General features: G+C 37.9%; 1 protein-coding gene across 8 annotated transcripts in view; it reads left to right on the top strand.

Moving 5' to 3' along the window:
- The window catches only part of DMXL2 (Dmx like 2), a 172,574-nt gene that overhangs the window by 94,090 nt on the left and 55,571 nt on the right, over positions 1 to 22,913 (top strand). For all 8 annotated transcript variants that reach the window (XM_055363012.2, XM_019011116.4, XM_055363013.2 and 5 more), the window contains exons 14-16: positions 8,921 to 9,010; positions 11,511 to 11,628; positions 18,807 to 18,926. In XM_055363012.2, coding sequence (XP_055218987.2) covers positions 8,921 to 9,010; positions 11,511 to 11,628; positions 18,807 to 18,926 — 328 coding nt within the window. The remainder of the gene's footprint in view (positions 1 to 8,920; positions 9,011 to 11,510; positions 11,629 to 18,806; positions 18,927 to 22,913) is intronic.

Raw genomic sequence — 22,913 nt, 5'->3', positions numbered from 1 at the left:
CCTATGTTCTCTCAAAGCCCTGGGGCTCCTGCAGTCTGCAGGTAGCAAAGTCAGCTGGGCCTGTGTCCTTCCCTTTAGGGTGACAAGTTCCCCCATACACTGGGCTGGTCTAGAAGTACCATCTGGGAGGTAGGGAGCAGAGTCAATAATCTTAGAAGTCTACCTGGTGTTCTATTGTACTGTGGCCGAGCTGGTACTCAAACCACAAGACACAGTCCCTCCCACCGTTCTCTCTCCTTTCCAAAGGCAGACGAGCCTCACCCTGTGGCCTCCAGGACCTCAGGCCTACAGGGAATACTTCCAGACTACTACCAATGTTTTCTTAAGGACCAGGAGCTCTTTGGTTAGCTTGTCGTAAATGCTGCCTAGTCTGAGACTCACCATTTCAGGGCATTGGGCTCCCTTCTGGCCCACAGAAGATCCAGAAATGCTGTCCAAGAGCCAAGTCCTAGAACTGGGGACTCCAAGAGCCTGCTTGGTGCTCTACTCCCTTGTGGCCAAGCTGGTACCTAAGATGCAAGATAAAAGTTCCCTTTACTTTTGCCTCTGCTTCTGTCCAATTTTAATATATGTGCTGTCGAAGCGAGCACATTGCCCCTCCTTTTCTCTAGCAGGAGTCTTGCCCTGTAGCTACCATAGCTGGGAATGTGCCGAGTCTCACCTCAAGCCAGCCAGTCTCAGGGTCTCATCCAAGACCCCTGGCATAGTACCTGGATATTGCTGCTGGTTATTCAGGGCCCAAAGGCTCTTCAGTTAGCAGGTGATGAATTCTGCCAGGGGTCTTTCCCCTCATGGCAGTGGATTCCTTTCTGGCCCAGCATGTGTCTACAAATGTCGTGTGGGAAATAGGCCCTGGAAAGGGAGCCTCATGACTCTGACTGGTGTCTTATCCTGCTGTAGCTGAGCTGGTATCCAAGATGCAAAACAAAATCCTCCCCAGTCTTCTGTCGCCTCTCTTCAAGCAGAAGGAAGGAGTCTCCTTTGGAGCCGTGAGCTGTACAGCCTGGGGTTAGGGAAGGGATGATGCCAGCACTTTTTTAGCCATCCCGCCTGGTGTCTCAGTAGGTTGCATGCCTCCCCAGCCCACTGTCTTTGGCCCAGTTCAGCCCTAGGACTCATCTAGGAGTTGCAGACCTTGTGGCCTAGATTGCCTTTCAAGTTTATTTAAGGCCCCAGAGCACCTGAGCCTTGTGGTGGCAAGGCTTTTGGGGAATCAAGCTCAGACAGATGGGATCAGCGATTCCCCTCTGGGAAGGGCTCCCTCCATGGGTGAGCGTCAGCTGAGTTTGGTCTGGTTTTTCTTTCTGCTATATAACAAGGCAGCACCGACTTCAGTGCTCACAGTTGCTTGCTCTTCCTTTCCCCAGTGCACAGAAACTCTCTCAGCACCACGCCACTGCTGCCAGGGTGTGGGAGAAGAGTGGTGTTGGTGATTCAAGTGTGTGTTTCCTACCTCTTCAGTGCTTCTTTCAGTGATAATGAAGTTAAAACTGGGTACTGTGAGTGCTTACCTGATTTTTGGTTCTTATGAAGGTGCTTTTTTTCGTGTAGTGGTTAAATTGGTGTTCTTGCTTGGGGGACAATTGGGGGAGCCTTCTATTCTGCCATCTTCCTCTATTCCTACCTCCAGCTGTTGGGTTATTTGTAGATATTCTTTATCAAGTTGAGGAATCAAGAAAATTAACAAACCTAGAGGAGAACTTCCTCATATGTTTTGATTTCCTTTGAGAATTTCTCTTCCACCCTCAATTACTTAGAAGTGTAAGATTTAGCTTCCAAGCGTCCTGTTACTGATTTCTAGTTTGATTCCGTCATGGTAGAAAAATGTACCGTATGATTTCAGTTCTTTTTAGTTTGTTGAAGTTTGTTTCATGGCCCAGGACCTGGTCTATTTTAGTACATGTTCCACTCACTAAGCACTTAAAAGAATGTGTATTTTGTTGTTATTGGGTAGAGTGTTCTATAAATGTTAGTTAATCCTGTTTTGATTGATGGTGTTGTTGAGTTCTTCTGTATCTTTACTGATTTTCTCCCTAATCATTCTGTCAAGTCTTGAGAGCGAGGTATTGCAGTCTCCAACTATAATTGTGAATTTTTCTGTTTCTCCTTTTACTTCTATAAGTTTTTGCTTCACATAGTTTTCAGCACTGTTCTTTGGTGTATATACATTTAGTTCAAATTCAAGGTGTTGGCAAGGCCATGCTCTTTCTGATATTCAAGGGGAGGATCCTTCCTTGCCTCTTCCTAGATTGCTCCTGGCAGTCCTTGGTGTTCTTTGGCTTGTAGCTGCATCACTGCAGTCTGCCTCTGTCTTCTCATGGCCTTCGTCCATCTGAGTGTCTCTGCGTATCCTTTTTTTGTAAGGACAGCAGTCATTAGATTTTGCACCTTCTGTAATCCAGTATGACCTTTTCTTAAACTAGTTATGGCTGCAAGACCCTACGTTCAAACAAGGTTACATTCCGAGATGCTGGGTGGACATGAATTTTGGGAGGACACTATTTAACCCACTACTCTGATCAGCTTTCTTTTCTCATATTTTTGTAGTTGCATAGTCAGGAACTTTCAAAGTCTCTTGAGCCTCCAGACTACCTTGAGCCATTTTGACTTTGAGACCCCCACGCTATAAGGCATTCTGGGATTTTTTAACCTTTCTAAAATATAGACTATAGAGTCTTGCTCTTATTTTCAGTCTTAAACTCTTAAGATGACATGACTACTTTCTGTCACATTTCCATTATTTCTGCTCATCGTTTTGATTTTCTTAACACAATAGCAGTTCTCCTACTTACTTCTTCTACTAATTGTGAGGCAAAATGTAGCAAGAATTTGTCACATGCTCTCCTATTCCTTAAATGAGATTTTTAGTAGATGACGAGTAAAGGCTAGCTTTTTAAAAATTTTGTAACAGATACTTGAAAGCTATAAATATTGTTCTGTAGATAGAGGGGTAGATTTAGGGAGCACAGGAAGGGAAATAAAGTGATTAACTTGCAGGGTAGAGGAGAATTGGTAGGTACTGGAAGCATGGAGATAGCAGGGAGTCTGTTGAGGTCAACTAAGCATGTGGGAAAACAAACCTGATCTGAAGTGGGATTTCATAGTCTAGGAAAGGAGAAGAGCAGAGCTTAGTAGCTGCTTGAATATGGATATGAAAACAGGATTCTAAGGTTTCTAATTTGTGATAGTTGTTCCAGTAGCTATGGCAAGATAGTTTTGAGGTATTTACAATGAGTTAAATTTGGGACACGTTGAATGTGAGGTGACCTTGGTTTTAGATTCCTAAGTTTGGCTTGTTTGTTTTGTTTATTTATTTATTTTATGTTTTTATTTTTTTGAGACAGAGTCTTGCTCTATCAGCCCAGGCTGGAGTGCAGTGGCATGATATCAGCTCACTGCAACCACTGCCTCCTAGGTTCAAGTGATTCTTGTGCCTCAGCCTGCTGAGTAGCTGGGACTACAGGAGTCTGCCACCATGCCCAGCTAATTTTTGTATTTTTAGTAGCTAGGGGTTTCACCATATTGGCCAGGCTGGTCTTGAACTCCTGACCTCAAGTGAGCCAGCCGCCTCGGCCTCCCAAGTGCTGGGATTACAGGCGTGAACCACCGTGCCCAGCCCCTAAGTTTGGTTTAGATTGGAGATATTCCTAATGTTCCACATTAGGTACCGGTGCACATTTGGGATTTATTATTACAAAGACAGTACTTGAAGTCATTAGATCTCTAAAGGCATTAGTAATAGTTAATGTTCATAAATATGACTGTCAGTCATCAAGAAGAGATTTATGTTTAGCAGGTTATTTATGAAGACAGGGATTAAGTTTTTTTTATTCCATTTAAAGTATCAAAGATACAGTTGTTTTGGTGCCTAAAAAATAAGCTTTTGAATATCTTCACCCAGTGATGCTAGATTGGTGAGATCCATTCATTCAGGTATTTAGTGAGTACTTACTAAGGTATTCTACAAATAAATAAAGGAGAAGTCATGATGAAAGATAGGGTGGTATAGTGTGTGCTGCTATTAGTAAAAACAAGCTTTTAAAGTAGGAATGATCTAAAGTGTAATTTGTTTTCACTCAGTAATTTATTTACTCAATCTTTAATTTTTATTGAGGACTCACTGTGCATAACCTTATAGTACATGGAAGAATAAATGTGCATATTGTACCAGGTGCTAAGAGTGTTAAAATGAATAGAAGTAGTCCCTACTTTCAAGGATCTTGTATCTATAGAGTCATATAAATATGTACACATAGTATGTAATAAGTGGTATATTAGAAGAAAAGGCTGATTTCAGGATGTGAAATTCATTTAATTGGCCTCCACTTAAGCCAGCTCATTGGATTCGTTGATGCTGTCCATTCCTTCTATAAAATATTGGATGGATGCTCATAGGGAATAGTATACCAGGCTTTGTTGATTCCACAAGTTGACTTGTAACCTCAACAATAATAACAGCTGGGAAAGTTATTTAACCTGAAAAAAATACTGTTACTACTACTACTACTACTACTACTACTACTACTACTACTACTACTACTACTACTACTACTACTAGCAAACTTTTATCTAGTGATTATTGTATGTCAGGCTGTCTTCTAAATGTTTTACATGTATTAACTCACTTAACCTTCCTGGTAACCTTAAGAAAAATGTAATATTACTATCCATACTTTAGAGGTAAGGACACTGAAGCATAGAGAAACTTAATTACTTGTCCCAGTTTAGTCAGCTAGCAATGGTAGGACCAGGATTTGAACCCAAGCAGCCTAGCTCTAGAGACCAAACTCTTACAACTACGTTGACTGTCTCTCAAGAGCCAGCTGTGTTTATTTTTAACCTTGTATATGTCAAGTTGTACATATTAGTGTCATTCTTAATTAAGTATTATATAAATTGATGAAATGTGAATATAAAAAACGTGAATGTTTTTATAAAAATAAGTGCTTTGGAAGCAATTTTGCTAAAAATCATTAATTAGGCATGGTCAAAACAAGTGTAAAAGATTCAGGAGGAAATGGTTTAAGAAAAACTGCACTCGAATTGCTTTGTAGGTGTCTTTGTAGGTGTTTGTAGGTGTAGGCAAATGTTTTTACTCCCATTTATGTATTTATGTATTTATGTATTTATTTATTTTGAGTCCGAATCTTGCTGTGTCGTCCAGGCTGGAGTGCAGTGGTGCGATCTCAGCTCACTGCAACCTCTGCCTCCCAGGTTCAAACGATACTCCTGCCTCAGCTTCCCGAATAGCTGGGATTACAGGTGCGCACCGCCACGCCCAACTAATTTTTGTATTTTAGTAGATACAGGGTTTCACCATGTTGGCCAGGCTGGTCTCGAACTGTTGACCTCAGGTGATCCACCCAGCTCGGCCTCCCAAAGTGCTGGGATTAGAGGCGTGAGCCACCGTGTCAGCCTATTCCCATTTAAAGAACTGAAAAATACAGCCAGGGCCTTACAGGGGTGGCATACGCAAGAAAGACCTGTAATTCCCATTAGCAAGCCCATGCTCCAGGGTCTTACTCAACACCAAAATATCAGTTATTTGTATACGTTTATGTTTAAAATAAAACAAAATGTTTAAAGTATACATATTATTTTAAAAATGATTCTCTGGGTTAACTGACCTTGCTGAGTGATTTATCCTCTCTCTATCCAATGCTGTCAGTTAAGATGGCTTTTCTTAGTTAGAAGCAACATTTAATCCAGATTGTGATGGTTAGGAAAGAATTTCTGGTGGAGATAGATATCTGAGATAAGACTTACTGAATGGGTAGGACATGAAAGTGAAGGAGGAAAAGGATATTTCAGGTAGAGATAACAGCAACTAACAATGCACAGAGGTAGAAGAATGTGCATAGTAAACTGTAAGTAGTTTATTACAGCCATAACATAGAATGTGAATGGCTGTTGGAAATAGCTGAGACTGGATAGGAAGTTAGAGGTTAGATTGTGAAAAAATTTGTATTGCTTTCTTTATGATTTTGCTCTGCTTTCTCAAAGTCTGTTCTCAACATAGGAGTTAGAATGATGCCCTTAAAATGTAATTCAGGGCTGGGTGCGGTGGCTCACGCCTGTAATCCTAGCATTTTGGGAGGCCGAGGCAGGTGGATCACCTGAGGTCAGGAGTTCAAGACTAGCGTGGCCAACATGGTGAAACCCTGTCTCTACTAAAAATACAAAAATTAGCCAGGTATGGTGGCGTGCACCTGTAGTCCCAGCTACTCGGGAGGCTAAGACAGGAGAATCACTTGAACTCGGGAGGCGCAGGTTGCAGTGAGCCAAGACCGTGCCATTGCATTTCAGCCTGGGCAGCAAGAGTGAAACCATCTCAAAAAAACAACAACAACAACAACAAAAAAGAGACTTTGTCAAAACCAGAGAAGCAAAGAAGGAGATTTTGAAAATATTATTAATGTGTTTGTTTCCATTAAAGCCAGAAAAATAAAACTATAATTAGTCCAATTTCTGGTATAAATAAATTTAAACTTAAAGTAATATGTGAGTTTTAATGCACCTACTTTTCAATTTTTTAGCATTTTTCAACTACTTTGATGTTCTGGAAAAATGTTAACTACAGCCAGGTGTGGTGGTTTATGCCTGTAATCCCAGTGCTTTGGGAGGCTGAGGTGGGAGGATTGCTTGAGGCCAAGAGTTTGAGACTAGCCTGAGCAACATAGTGAGACCCTGTCTCTACAAAAAAATTAAAAAATTTGTCAGGCATGGTTGCATGCACCTGTAATCCTAGTTACTTGGGAGGCTGAGATAGGAGGACCACTTGAGCCCGGGAGTTGGAGGCCAATAGAGCAAGACCCTGAAAAAAGAAAAGAAGAATGTTAACCATTAAAAAAAAAAAAAATCAAAACACATATGTGCAGTTTTGATGCACATTAATGGTATTAGTGATTAAGATACTCTTTGGTTCTATATTTAAATGTTTGATATTTTGCTCATTATGGATTGTTTACATTAATTTTGATTTTAAAATATTGCATTAAAATGTTATTTTTCTTGATTATTGAATTTTTGAGCACTCTTTTAAATTTTGCACCCTGGGCGAATGCTTCACTTCATTCTAATTTCCAGTAGTATCTTCCACTATAAAATGAGTTCCTTGGTTGGAGGTGATGTTGAGTGAGATTCTGTAGAATTCTGGAATTCTGTAGTGTAGTGTTCAGAAAGTCTGTTAATTATAGTGCTGGCAGAGAGTTGTGGGCAGGGAAAGCAAATCCTTAGCTGGAATACATAATTATTCCTGTGAGGGGATCTCAACCTTGGCTGCACATTGGAAGCACCTCAATCTCTGTGGGTGGGACCTAAGCATCATTGATTGTTAAAGCTCTCCAGGTGATTCAGTGTGCAGCCAAGATTGAGAACCAGTGATCTACAGCAGTACTTCTTAAACTTTAGTATATGCATGAATCCTATGGAAGTCTCGTTAAAATACAGATGTCTTAGTTTCAGGGAGTAAGTATGCATTCATAAAAAGCTTCCCATCACTGCTGGTCCATTGACTACACTTTGAGTAGCAAAGCTTTGTTGTGTGCTACAAAAATTTCACTGTTTTCACCTCACCAACTATAGGCCACAGTTGAGTCCAGATTTCAATGAACAAACCCAGCAGACTGTTAACACCATTTCTTTTTTTTTTCTTTTTTGGACGGAGTCTCGCCCTGTCACCCAGGCTGGAGTGCAGTGGTGCAATATCGGCTCACTGCAACCTCCGCCTCCCAGGTTCAGGTGATTTTCCTGCCTCAGCCTCCTGAATAGCCGAGATTACAGGCACCCTCCATCACTCCCCACTAATTTTTATATTTTTAGTAGAGACGGGGTTTCACCATGTTGGCCAGGCTGGTCTCTTAACTCCTAACCTCAGGAGATCCACCTGCCTTGGCCTGTCAAAGTGCTGGAATTACAGGTGTGAGCCACCACCCTGGCCCTGTTAACACCATTTCTAAATGTCTGAGCTAACACTTTAAATCATGAATCTTGGGTGAACATACCCATATCAGTAAATTCAGCCCTACCTAACTACATATTTTTTTCTTTTGATCTAATAACCCTAGAATCAATTTTCTTACCTGCTCCCTGGAATCCTACTGATACAAATAAGAAAGTTTCTACAACTCCAGTGTATATGCTTGTACTTATATCTCCCTACCTTGTACTTATATCTCTAGGCGAAGCTAGCCTCTAACCCCTCTTATTGGCCTTTTTGAGGTAGTGAAAAGTGGTAAAGGTGGGTGCTTTCTCCCCTACCTTGTACTTATATCTCTAGGCGAAGCTAGCCTTTAACCCCTCTTATTGGCCTTTTTGAGGTAGTGAAAAGTGGTAAAGGTGGGTGCTGAGGAGAATGGGCATTTCTTTCTGAGGCAACCGTTTCAGATGAAGTTACTGAAAGGTTTTTATGCAAGAGAAGGCTGGTTGGAACATGGGTGAGGAGGACTGTTCTTTTTAGCAGAAAGTTTTGGGGTTTTGGGGTTCCAAAGTTAGGCTTCATTTGTTTGTTCATACATCCTTATCCCAAGGCACAAGAGTCCCACTTCTTCTCAACCATTGCTCTTACCTTCGGTCTGGTAGGGTTGTACTTTTAAATGGCATTGCACATCTGCAGACCACTCAGGCATTGGGCGAGATCTTCAGCCATGTCTGTCTTGGGCTTTAAGGTTGCAAAAATGAAGAAGATATGATGCCTTGAAGTTATATGCTATTTTTGTAAACATTATAGTTTTCTCTCTGCTTAACTTTAGAGTTAACATGAGAATGAGTATGGAAAGTTGAAGTATTTCTTTGAATGTATTACATTCCATTGCCAATCAGTGAATATTTAGAGGGGGCCTTAAATGTCCAAGATGCTGTATCATATTGACATTAGATTATAAGTTGTTGGCCATTAACATTTTGTGTTTTTTATTTACAGAAACTTATTGGAGAAGTGTTTAATATTGTGAGCCAACAGTCTACTGCTCGACCTGGCTGCATTATTGAACTCGATGCAATAACCAACCAAGTAAAAACATGCTTGTGAATTGGTGATATTCGTATACTTTATCCCATGGTGTTTTATATGTATATGATATATGTCATTCTCAGAATAATTTTCTTGTTTGTTATTAAATGCAGACAACTTATGTTGATTCCCATAGTGAAAATCTACTAATGATTTAGGGATTATTTTTCTCCTTGGGAAACCAAGAACTGTATGTTCTCACTTATAAGTGAGCACTAAGCTATGAGTATGCAAAGGCATGCAGAGCAATATAATGGACTTTAGAGACTCAGAAGGGGGAGGGTGGAAATGGAACTAGAGATTTGAAAAACCACATGTTAGGTACAGTGTACACTACTCGGGTGATGGGTGCACTAAAATCTCAGAATTCACTACTAGTTCATCCATGTAACAGAAAAACCACTTGTACCCCAAAAGCTATTTAAGTAAAATGTTTTAAAAAAGGAATTATTCTTCTCCAATTGAATTGTATTTGTAGCAAAGGAAATTTGATTCAGTTAGAGAAACCATGACCTTGATCTTGAAATGCTGAGAGAAAATACAGTGCAGCTGCATAGAGGGTCGGGTTGTGGTTTCTCATTTTATATTATTACTCTTTTCAACTCAATAGAGGGTAACCTCAGCTTCAGAGTGTTTGCCTTGTTAGGCCCCATGTTGGGTACTTTTGTGAGGTCCTTTAAAATGCAGATGAAAGTCAGATCCAAGTGGACATATACTTTTTAATCACAGGTCCTTTGTGTAGTATTCCTCCCTAGCTACTACCTAGGAAAGAAGGAGAACCCTTCTCCCTACAGGGAGATGTAAAACCCATTTTAGCCCTCAGGATATTTGTTTCTTTAGGACTATGTTTATGGTCTAAGGGATAGAACTAACATTTATTCCAAATGTGAAAAGGATTAGTTTGGTAAGGAAGCTACCAATAGTTTTAAACAAGGAAATGAAGAAAGAGCCAACTATAGTTGAAAGCAAGTATAGTTACATCATAAATTTTCTTTAGTGTCTTGCACTTTCTATTGGGGAAAATGTACTCATTTCTGCTAATATAGATAAAATACATCATCTCTTGATAGCAGAACTGGGGCTGCCAGACCCATATTGCTAATACCTCCTGGGAAATGCTTAACTTTTTAATCCCCAGTGCCCCACCTTTCTTCAGATTCAGCCTGTGATTTCTTTTTTCTACTCAATAGGAATGTAGAAGAGTGGGTTGGCTTCCTTCCTATAGATAACTTAATTTTTAATGGATTGGATGTTAAATTCATCCCCTACTTTAGCCTCCTTTGCACTCATTACCATGGCATATTAATACAGTCTGCTCTCACAAAGCAGTTTTTTTACTTCATATTTGCTCAACATTTTTTCCCCTGCTCCTTGTGCCTATTTTTAACACAAGGGCTGGTAAACTGTAAGCAACAATGAATGACAAAGTTTAAAATTCTTTCTAGGTTTGTTCCCAATGTGTTGTATGATTTCTATATCCATGAAGACATCACCCTTCTCTTTACTTTCATCTATTGTTTGTCCCTTGGGGAAATGACCTCCTAGACAATGAATGTGAAGAGATTTTTAATGTTTCTACCTAGATAAACACAAAATACCCTATAACTTTCATAAAATTGTATGGCCCAACCTAATATTATAATCCTTTTATTTCTTTCTGTTATGTAAAGAGGCAGGTTTTCCTTTATTCTATATTATAGACTCCTCATCCAATGCCAAGATAATCATAGCTGCTTCCTTTTCTTGAAATCTCTGGGGGAGCCATCTGATTGATTGTCTTAATACACTTCCAAAATAAGCTTTTGTTTGGATCTAGCCTTTCCTTGAACTTCAGTTCCCGTTAAGGTTCTAAGTAGCCATTCGTGATAGTCTTAAAACATGGTCATGGAGCATAGCAGTTGACAGTGATGTTTCATCCATCCTTCGAGGGGTTCTAGTTACTTATGTGTAAGTTTAGTTCTCTAGAGATGTATCATCCTGCTGGCTGTTATAGGATCCCTCATAATTCCCACTAGACAGAGCTATTGGGATACTTCGAGGAGCTTTCTGGGTTTTGTTTTGTTTTTTGGTTCTCCAGTGGAATTGAAAAAACTACAAGTTGTGTAGTAGTCTAGTGTGTCTTACATAGTGCAGCCCTCCCCAGTCAGTTGTGAATCTGATGCTTTCAGGCTCAAAGTAGTGAAGGTTGCTTAACTGTTCTTTAAATTTGGGTTTTTTAGCATCTTTTTTTTTTCCTGAGAAGCAAACCTGTTGATTTGTTTCTACTAGAGCTCTTCTATTCTGCTATTGGCTGTGACATTTTTGAAAGCAATTTTTCTCTGACCAGGATAGTTTTAATGATTCTTTTCTGTTGCTTTTTTCTTTCTAATTAGTAGTGGTAAAGAATAGAAATTGTTAGATATATTTCTTCTGCATTAGCATTGGGGAGGTGACAGATGGGAGATGGGAGACAGGGAATTTCAAAGATAAAACCTCTTCATTTTTTTTTTTGTATTTGTAGTGTGGCTCAAATACACAGTTGCTTCATGTGTTTCAAGAAGACTTCATTATAGGATATAAACCACATAAGGAAGATATGGAGAAAAAGGAAACAGAAATATTTTTTCAGCCATCACAAGGTACTTTAAAAAAATAGTCTGCATTTGTTTACCTTCATGCTAAAAAATGATCTCTAAGTTTTCACTGAGTATGGATCTTCAAAAGTTACCACTCTCATAATTTTTGACAGATACACCAGTTAGTTCTGTCAAAATTGCTTGCTTGTAGATAAAGAGGGCATGTGGGTGAAAATTACATTTTGTAAGACAATTCATTGGTGACATCGACTTTTACTAAGAAGTGGTATCTGTGAACCGTAATTTGTTTTAAAAAGTAAGTTTCTTCAACTCTATAATTAAATTATTTTGGTGGGTAGTTCCATTTGGTATCTTAAGGAAAACAGTTAATTTTATTATAGGTTTTAAAAAATTACCAGTAAATTGCTTCAGACCAATGATGAATATAAGATATAAGGTAGCATGTTGTGTGGGACACTAGAAACCTCATGGAAATAGTGAATGCAAGGTACCGTCTCACAGTTTTCCGCTTTGAAGTGTGGTATTTTTTCCTTTTTGTGAAAGTAAGTAGTTTAACCCTTTAAAAAACAAACAATATGATGTTTAGTTTAAACTTTATAACTTAGCTTAAAATGTTCCCTTCAGACGTTAAACTTTTAAGTTTTTTAAATTGGCAAATAAAATTGTGTGTATATATATAACTTCATAATTATAAAACCAACATGTTCTATTTGAAAAGCCATGTCTTTAAGAATTAAGTGTCTATGGCAAATATTTAGTTTACAAAGGGTTTTCAGATAATTAATCTCATGTGGTTACAAATTGTGAATATCCAGATGGACATATTTAATTTTCTTAGTGTAGTCTTCATCATGAAATTATGTATAGCATCTAAGGAAACTGTTTCTATGTAATTTGTGCAGACAATTTCCTTCGCTTTAGTGGAAAATCAGATTGAGGTCCTGTATTCTAAGAAGCTTAGCTCAAACATCTTTTCACTCGTCAGACGACTAACTTGTTTTTCTTTCATATATCTTTCCTCATACACAAAACTTTTCTTATTTGTGTTATTCAATTATGTTAAGTTTTATTTCACTATCATTATAACAGCAGTACTGCTTTACCAATTTAAAATTTACTTTTCTGTAGTATCTTACCTTTGCCTGGGTTAATCTTTTTAATGTGGTTTCCAACAAATGTCGCTGCCATTTGTCACGTTATTTCTAACAGGAAAGATATGCCAACTTATCAGAATTCAATGCTTATATAAAGTTGGTACTTTTCTTTATAATATTTTAATTGACTTGCATTAAAAATTTTTTTTATTTCTCGCTTTTGATATTTGTTATGCCACTGCTAAATCAGGCCAAAAGATTTCCTCAGTGCTTTCTTGGTTTTCCTTTAGTTTTTGTGTGAAATTTCTCTTTCTTCCTGATTTTATAGCTGTGTTCTTAAAGGACTTGTGTAGGTTTCTCCTCTTCTCTGCCTCTGCTTTATTTTGTACTTTCTAAGTTTTAATTTAAAGTTAATTACTCTTTTAGTTAAGAAAAATGCCAAAAATAGACAAAATTATAGTGCATAATTAAATGAACCTCCATATTCCCATAATGTAGGTTAAAGATTTTATCACACTTGCTTTGTCTACACAATTTTTCTTTTCCTTTTCCCCCCGAAATTTTTTTTTTTTTTTTTTTTCCGAGACAGAGTTTGCTTTGCTGCCCAGGCTGGAGTGCAGTGGCGTCATCTCAGCTTACTGTAACCTCCACCTCCCAGGTTCAAGCAATTCTCCTGCCTCAGCCTCCTGAGTAGCTGGGATTACAGCTACTCGGCTGTAAGCCCACCTGGCTAATTTTTTTGTATTATTACTAGAGTCAGAGTTTTACCCCGTTGGCCAGGTTGGTCTTGAACTCCTGACCTCAAGTGATCAGCTCACCTTGGCTGCCAAAGTGCTGGGATTACAGGCGTGAGCCACTGCGCCCGGCCCCCCTGAAATATTTTAAAGCAAATCCACCTACAGTGTTGTTTCACTTCCATATACGTTTCTAAAAATAACTTCCTTACATATTTGCTGTTATCAAATTGATAATTCCTCAGAATCGTGCAATAACTACTCCATATTTCTTCCAGTTGTCTAAAAAATGTTGAGCTTTTTGTTTATGTGTTTTTGTTTGAATCTATATCCAAACAAAGTTTACATATTGTGTTTTCATTGTCTATTTAAAGAGTATTTTAATCTAAAGTGATACCTTATATACACCCTTATTATGCCACTGACTTGTTTTAGAGCAAGTTTATTTGTATTTTTATTTTTTATTATACTTTAAGTTCTGGAATACATGTGCAGAACATGCAGGTTTGTTACATATGTATACATGTGCCATGGTGGTTTGCTGCACCTATCAACCCATCATCTACATTAGGTATTTCTCCTAATGCTATCCCTCTCTTAGCCCCCCACCCCCCAACAGGCTCTGGTGTGTGATGTTCCCTTCCCTGTGTCTGTGTGTTCTCATTGTTCAACTCCCACTTATGAGTGAGAACATGCAGTGTTTGGTTTTTCTGTTCCTGTGTTAGTTTGCTGAAAATGATGGTTTCCAGCTTCATCCATGTCCCTGCAAAGGACATGAACTCATCCTTTTTTATGGCTGCATAGTATTCCATGGTGTATATGTGCCACATTTTCTTTATCCAGTCTATCATTGATGGGCATTTGGGTTGGTTCCAAGTCTTTGCTATTGTGAACAGTGCCGCGATAAACATACGTGTGCATGTGTCTTTATGGTAGAATGATTTATAATCCTTTGGGTATATACCCAGTAATGGGATTGCTGGGTCAAATGGTATTTCTGGTTCTAGATCCTTGAGGAATCGCCACACTGTCTTCCACAATGGTTGAACTAATTTATACTCCCACCAATAGTGTAAAAGCGTTCCTATTTCTCCACATCCTCTCCAGCATCTGTTGTTTCCTGACTTTTTAATGATTGCCATCCTAACTGGCATGAGATGGTATCTCATTGTGGTTTTGATTTGCGTTTCTCTAATGATCAGTGATGATGAGCATTTTTTCATGTGTTTGTTGGCCACATAAATGTCTTCTTTTGAGAAGTGTCTGTTCATATCCTTTGCCCACTTTTTGATGGGGTTATTTTTTTCTTGTAAATTTGTTTAAGTTCCTTATAGATTCTGGATATTAGCCCTTTGTCAGATGGATAGATTGCAAAAATTTTCTCCCATTCTGTAGGTTGCCTGTTTATTCTGATGATAGTTTCTTTTGCTGTGCAGAAGCTCTTTAGTTTAATTAGAACCCACTTGTCAATTTTGGCTTTTGTTGCCATTGTTTTTGGTGTTTTAGTCATGAAGGCTTTGCCCATGCCTACATCCTGAATGGTATTGCCCAGGTTTTCTTCTAGGGTTTTTATAGTTTTAGGTCTTACGTTTCAGTCTTCAATCCCTCTTGAGTTAATTTTTGTATGAAGTGTAAGAAAGGGGTCCAGTTTCAGTTTTCTGCATGTGGCAAGCCAATTTTCCCAGCACCATTTGTTAAATAGGGAATCCTTTCCCCATTGCTTGTTTTTGTCAGGTTTGTCAAAGATCAGATGGTTGTAGGTGTGTGGTGTTATTTCTGAGGACTCTGTTCTGTTCCATTGTTCTATATATCTGTTTTGGTACCAGTACCATGCTGTTTTTGTTACTGTAGCCTTGTAGTATAGTTTGAAGTCAGGTAGCGTGATGCCTCCAGCTTTATTCTTTTTGCTTAGGTTTGTCTTGGCTATGAGGGCTCTTTTTTGGTTCCATATGAAATTTAAAGTGTTTTTTTCTAATTCTGTGAGGAAAGTCAATGGTAGCTTGATGGGGATAGCATTGAATCTATAAATTACTTTGGGCAGTATGGCGATTTTCACAATATTGATTTTTTCCTGTCCATGAGCATGGAATGTTTTTCCATTTGTTTATGTCCTCTCATTTCCTTGAGCAGTGGTTTGCAGTTCTCCTTGAAGAGGTCCTTGTAAGTTGTATTCCTAGGTATTTTATTCTCATTGTAGCAATTGTGAATGGGAGTTCACTCATGATTTGGCTCTCTGTCTGTTATTGGTGTTTAGGAATGCTTGTGATTGTTGCACATTGATTTTGTATCCTGAGACTTTGCTGAAGTTGCTTATTAGCTTAAGGAGATTTTGGGCTGAGACGATTGGGTTTTCTAAATATACAATCATGTCATCTGCAAAGAGAGACAATTTGACTTCCTCTCTTCCTATTTGAATACCCTTTATTGCTTTCTCTTGCCTGATTGCCCTGGCCAGAACTTTCAGTACCATGTTGAATAGGAGTGGTGAGAGAGGGCATCCTTGTCTTGTGCTGCTTTTCAAAGGGAATACTTCCAGATTTTGCCCATTCAGCATGATATTGGCTGTGGGTTTGTCATAAATAGCTCTTATTATTTTGAGATAAGTTTCATTAATACCTAGTTTATTGAGAGTTTTTAGCATGAGGGGCTGTTGAATTTTATCAAAGGCCTTTTCTGTATCTATTGAGATAATCATGTGGTTTTTGTCATTGGTTCTGTTTACGTGATGGAGTACATTTATTGAGTTGTGTACGTTGAACCAGCCTTGCATCCCAAGGATGAAGCCAGCTTGATCGTGGTGGATAAGCTTTTTGATGTGCTGCTGCTGGATTCGGTTTGCCAGTATTTTATTGAGGTTTTTCGCATTGATGTTCATCAGGGATATTGGCCTGAAATTTTCTTTTTTTGTTGTGTCTCTGCCACGTTTTGGTATCAGGATGATGCTGGCCTCATAAAATGAGTTTGGGGGGAGTCCCTCTTTTTTTATTGATTGGAATAGTTTCAGAAGGTATGGTACCAGCTCCTCTTTGTACCTCTGGTAGGATTCGGTTGTGAATCTGTCTGGTCCTGGGCTTTTTTGGTTGATAGGATATTAATTACTGCCTCAATTTCAGAACTTGTTATTGGTCTATTCAGGGATTCGACTTTTTCCTGGTTTAGTCTTTGGAGGGTGTATGTGTCCAGGAATTTATCCATTTCTTCTAGATTTTCTAGTTTATTTGTGTAGAGGTGTTTATAGTATTCTCTGATGGTAGTGTTTATTTCTGTGGGATCAGTGATGATAGCCCCTTTATCATTTTTTATTGTGTCTGATTCTTTTCTTTTTTTCTTTATTAGTTTGGCTAGTAGTCTATCTATTTTGTTAATCTTTTCAAAAAACCAGCCCCTGGATTCACTGATTTTTGGAAGCGTTTTTTGTGTCTCTGTCTCCTTCAGTTCTAGAGCAAGTTTTTTTTTTTAAAGAAGTTTCTCTGACTACTTACTTGTGATGTTGTTTAAACTTTTTCTTGTCTACTATATTGCCTGTACAGTGGAAGTTAGCTCTACAGACTTGATTAGATCTGGGTTCAACATTCTAGGTGATGCCGTGTACTTCATATGTATCATACCAGAAAAAAAATATTTGGATATCTCACTTTTAGTCATATTAAGATTCAGAAGATTCAGTTGGTGGTGTCATTATAGTTTGACAGCAGTCTTTATCTCATGGCTTCTTCCATTGAATATTATTGATCTTAAACCAGTTATTTCACTAGGGATTGAAAAATTATGATTTTCCAATTTTATCAGTTCTCATTTATTTATTAGCTGGAAAACATCTGTAAAGAAAAGCATTTCTTTATCAATTAGGGCTATTGGATTACTTTGAAAAACAGTTCTTTTTGGAAAGGTTAAGTGCTTAGTTCTTTCCATTTAATTGACAGTTTCAGAATGAGGAGTCTGCGCGCTGGTTATCTCTAGCTGCTACTGTTGAATTTATTGTTGTTGTTGGATTTCTTTTTCTTTTAAGTATCAATATGAACTCATTTTAAGAAAACTCTTTAATGAACTATAATATACATACAGAGAAGTACTCATATAACTCAACGGATTTTTAGGTATGTAGGATATTTCAATCAGTTGCAGTCATTTTTTAAATGCTTACATAGTGCTATATTAGGCTAGTAAGTAGCATTTGAAGTAGGTCCTGTGTCCTTTTGACATAACCTCATTATTGTAATAGTTCACTTTCTTTCAGGCCTAAGATTTTCCTGGGTTTATCTTGTAGCTGTCCTTTGCAAGAATGGAATCATCTTTCCAAACTGTTTCTTTTTTAAAAATTATTATTATACTTTAAGTTCTGCAATAGATGTGCAGAACATGCAGGTTTGTTACATAGGTTTACACGTGCCATGGTGGTTTGCTGCACCCATCAACCCGTCATCTATGTTAGGTCTTTCTCCTAATGCTCTCCCCTTCCTAGCCCCCAACCCCCCAACAGGCCCCAATGTGTTATGTTCCCCTCCCTGTGTCTATGTGTTCTCATTGTTCAACTCCCACTTATGAGTGAGAACATGCAGTGCCAGACTGTTTCTTCTGATGAAAATGGTTAGAGGCCACAATTTTAACTCTAGCAGCGCTCATTACCAATATGTTGTCATTATGAGTTTTAATGATTAAGGAAAGCTTTTATTATCCTGCATAGATCTCATTTTCAGTTATGAAGAATCTAATTTTCAGCAGGGAAAATTATATATACAAGTAACGTCTTTTTTTAAAAAATGCATGAAATTTCTACAAAATTTTTTCTTTACCCTACCACTGCTCCTTCCCCCACAACTTAAGTTTTTTTTTAATGCTGTTTTCATGCAAGAAAATCAGGATGAATGTTTATTTTATTATTTCTTTTTAATTGCCAGTTTTCTAAATAAGGAGTAAGTGGCCCAGTTACTCCAGGGGCATCCTGTGAGGCTGGCTTGAGCTTTTGTGTGCTTAGCACCCCGCTTCCTTCCCTTCTGTCCTCCTCCCCTTCTTCTTCTGCTGCTTTCTTTCCTTTCCTTTCTTTTTTTATGTACCCTTTTTTGGTATTTGTTTGAACTCATAGTTTGTAATAGGATAAATATGTTTTAACAAATTGTATTCAGTTTTATTCTTTGATGCTCAAACTGTCCCCTCTTTGACTAGTAGGTATCCTTTCGTGTTAGCTTTTGTGTACTTTTGACGTAATTTCATTAGTCCTTGATAGCTATCTAACTTTTGGTACAAAAATTATATAAAACTCCTCCTTAAAGTCTTTCTTGCCTTTTCTTCCCACCTTCCATGCATATCAAGAGGTGGTGGTAGCTTTTAAAAAGTGTTTTTTTAATCCCATAAAAACATACTAATTTAAATATCCTTTTCCTTTGAATAATAGGATACCGCCCACCACCATTTTCAGAAAAGTTCTTTCTAGTAGTAATTGAGAAGGACAGCAATAATAACTCTATTCTGCATATGTGGCACCTTCATCTTAAATCTGTACAAGCATGTTTAGGTAAGTAATTATAGTTTTATACAGAGATGATACATAATAAATTTATTTTATAGAATGTGCTTTACTTTGGTTAATTCTGTAAAATGAAGTTCCATTAAACTGTAAATTGAGTTGCTGAATTATGTCTCTTCTAAACTTTTAATTACAAGGTCATAAATCATTAATGAAACTAGTTAATTCTAAAAACCAGCCTAAGGGCACATTAGACATATTGAAAAAAAAATAAAAGCTTTGTTTATTTTTTTCAGTGAATATTTATTGAGTGTACATTATGACTGTTCTAGATGTCCATAGAACTAATATTGTACTTTTTTGTTGATACACATTCCCATCCAATACACTGCACATCATCAGCTTTATCATCATTAAAATAAGCAGAATTGGCTGGGCGCGGTGGCTCACGCCTGTAATCCCAGCACTCTGGGAGGCCGAGGTGGGCGGATCACGAGGTCAGGAGATCGAGACCATCCTGGCTAACACAGTGAAGCCCTGTCTCTACTAAAAATACAAAAAACTAGCCGGGCATGGTGGCGGGTGCCTATAGTCCCAGCTACTCAGGAGGCTGAGGCAGGAGAATGGCATGAACCCGGGAGGCAGAGGTTGCAGTGAGCTGAGATTGCACTACTGCACTCCAGCCTGGGCGACAGAGCAAGACTCCATCTCAAAAAAAAAAAAAAAAAAAAAAAGCAGAATTGCTGTTTGATAAAATATGATTGAGTGCCTGAGGCTTATAAGCAGAACTGTTTTTGTACAGCATTAAGAAATACAGGCTGGGCATGGGCATGGTGGCTCATGCGTATAATCCCAGCACTTTGGGAGGCTAGGGCAGGACGATTGCTTGAGCGCAGGAATTCGAGATCAGCCTGGACAATATAGTGAGACTTCATCTCTACAAAAAAATAAAAAATTAGTCAAGTGCAGTGGCATGTGCCTATACTTGGGAGGCTGAGATGGGAAGATTGCTTGAGCCCTGGAGTCAGAGGCTGCAATGAGCCGAGACTGCACCACCGCACTCCAGCCTAAGTGACAAAGTGAGACCCTTGTCAATTTTTCCATTTCAAAAAAAGAAATGCAATTATGATTAAAAAATTACTTCAGCCATTCTTTCGCTGTACACATTTAGATTAATCTCTAAACTAATTGGGAAATCTGTAGTATGAAGCAAAGAAATTGATCACAGATTTTTTAAAAACAAACTTTTCCTTTTTGAGAGATAATTGTTAAAATGAAGAACTGCATGGATAGCCATATCACATTGAATCTGCTTTAAACTGTTAACTCAAAATATTTGAGTTGTAAGATTTTATTATGTCTTGTAATTAATTGATTTTATACAACTTTTTATATAACATTTAATACAGTGAAAGAATAATTTGTACTTTTTTGTTCACATGTATTATACATTATCACAAATGTAGCAGTTCTAACTGGGCCATGAATTGGCATTAGAAAAGCCAAATTATGTGACAGAACCTTTACCTTCACCTAGTTGAGCCTAATCTTCTTGAGGCACCAGGAATTTAAAAATTCTTTCAAAGCCTTTGGAGTTAATTCTTTGCATTATATGTTGTTTGATAGAAATGCAAGAGAAGGGATCTGAAACCAGTTCATCAGGAAGAGATTCATCCAGAGAATGTAGTAATTTCTAGAATTGGGCACAGAAATGGGAGTGGCTCTGAAGAGATTTATAGAGGTAGTAACAGGTCCTTGTGGGAGGACAGGGTCCTTGTGGGAGGACAGGATCCATGTGATTTTGTTTGTCCCCACTGCTTATGAAGCGTGTGTCTCACTAAAACCAGGGCTAGAGTTGAGTTGCTTGCCTACCCTGTTTGTGACAGCAGTAGGTCACAGACAATGAGATTACAGTAGAGGCAAATAATGTACTCTTTTTAGCTGTGATAGAAAGCATCTATCTTTTTGTTCTAATCTTTGCTGCAGATTTAACAGTGTATCCTGCCATTCACATTTAACGCTTGAATTTACTGCAGTAGTGAATATCCTGTTAGAGGATAAATGATTGGTTTAAATTTTGTTAGAGAAGGAAACGTGTTGAGTACCTTCTGGGTGCCAGGCACTGAGACTGGTGCTTTATATATGTGAATAGATATTATCCCCAGTTTACTAATAGAGTAAGGGTATGTAACTTGACCAAGTCCCATTATATGGTTTGTCACAGAACTAAGTTTCAAAATCAGGCCTTGTTGACTCTAAAGTCTTTGCTTTTTTTCCTGCTCTTATTTTCTTTCTTAGCATGAGATATATGTTAGAAAATAGCATGATTTACAGGAAGAGAAATGATGTAGTTTAACCTTAGTTTGCTGGTGAGAAAGTAGCCAGAGATGGTGGTGAAGTGCCTGGCCAAAGGAAACACATCTCATTAGTGATAAAGCCAGGAGTGGGACTCCTGTCTTCTGACTGCGGATCCAAGTTTGTAGTCTTATTTCATTTTACAAAAAAATGTGAAAATATTTCTTACTTAGTGGCCTGCCATTATAAGATAGATTGACATGTTTAACAGAAACAAAAGAGGATTGATTATTATTTATTGGATATTCTGGTGCTCTTTGAGATGTACAAGGCAATAACAACACATCATCCCTGCCTTTAGTGAATTTGTAGTCCAATGGGGAGAGACAGATAAATAAATAAATATAGAGTATCTCTTAATATGTCACGGAAGAACAGATAACTGAATCAGAGATTTACACTCACTGGAAGTTCTTTGGAAGATCAGTCAAGTCAATATGGCTTACAAAGGCTGTCAACTAATGCTATCTTAAATTTTCTTAGAACTTTTGGTTTTTGTGTTTATTCTTGAAATCATTCTCTGATTTGAGTACTTGATAGGAGGCTGCTAGTCTAATGTCTTCTTTGCCCCTAGCTAATTACATGGCCTCAGGAAAATCACTAAGCTCTCTGAGTTTAAATTTCTTAATCTAAAAGTGAGGCAGTATATTGTTATTTCTTAAAGTTTGGTTCATGATCCATCTATTTCAAAAACACCTGGGCTGCTTTACTGTGGTCTACCCCATATCATCTAAATCAGTGTCTCTGTGGTTAGGCCTGGGAATTTGCGTGTTAACAAATTCCTCAAGCTTTTAATGTGTTTTAAAGGTTGTAAGCACTGGACTGTATAAGGGGTTTCTTTTAGCTTTTACGTGTTGTGATTCTTCCCTGTCAGTCTTGCATGATGGAGTTGGTGCTAAGAAAGAGTAAAATTGTAAAAAAAAAAAAAAATTTAAGCTTATCAGGGTAACTAAGCAAAAGTTTGAAAATTGATCTTGTCTGCAAAGTAATTTTTTTTAAAAAATGTATTGATACATAATAATTATACATATTTATGGGGTACATGTGATATTTGTATACATGCATAGAATATGTAATGATCATATCATGGTATTTAGGATATTCATTACCTTGAAATTTATTGTTTCTTCGGGTTGGGAACATTTCAGATCTTCTAGCTCTTTTGAAATATACATTGTTGTTAACTGTAGTCATTCTACTGTGCTATCAAACAATAGAACTTATTTCTTCTACCTTCATGTTTGTACCTATTAAAGAGTCTCTTCACCCACCTCACAACCCTTCCCATTCTCTGGTATCTATTATGCTATTATCTACCTCCATGAGATCCACTTTCTTAGCTCTCACATATGAGTGAGAGAACAGGTGATATTTGTATTTCTGTGCCTGGCTTATTTCACTTAACATACTGACCTGCAGTTTCCAACTGTGTTGCTGCAAATGACAGGATTGCATTCTTGTTTATAGCTGAATAGTATTCCATTGTGTATATATATGACATTTTCTTTATCCATTTATTCATTGATGGATACTTAGGTTGATTTTATGTCTTGGCTGTTGTGAATAGTGCTACAATAAATGTGGGAGTGCAGTTATCCCTTTGATATACTGATTTCCTTTCCTTTGGGTAAACACCTAGTAGTGAGATTGCTGAGTCATATGGTCATTCTGTTTTAAAAA

Source organism: Gorilla gorilla, chromosome 16, assembly GCF_029281585.2.
Source record: "Gorilla gorilla gorilla isolate KB3781 chromosome 16, NHGRI_mGorGor1-v2.1_pri, whole genome shotgun sequence".
Lineage (NCBI taxonomy): Eukaryota > Metazoa > Chordata > Mammalia > Primates > Hominidae > Gorilla > Gorilla gorilla.
This window is presented reverse-complemented; position numbering and strand designations above follow the sequence as displayed.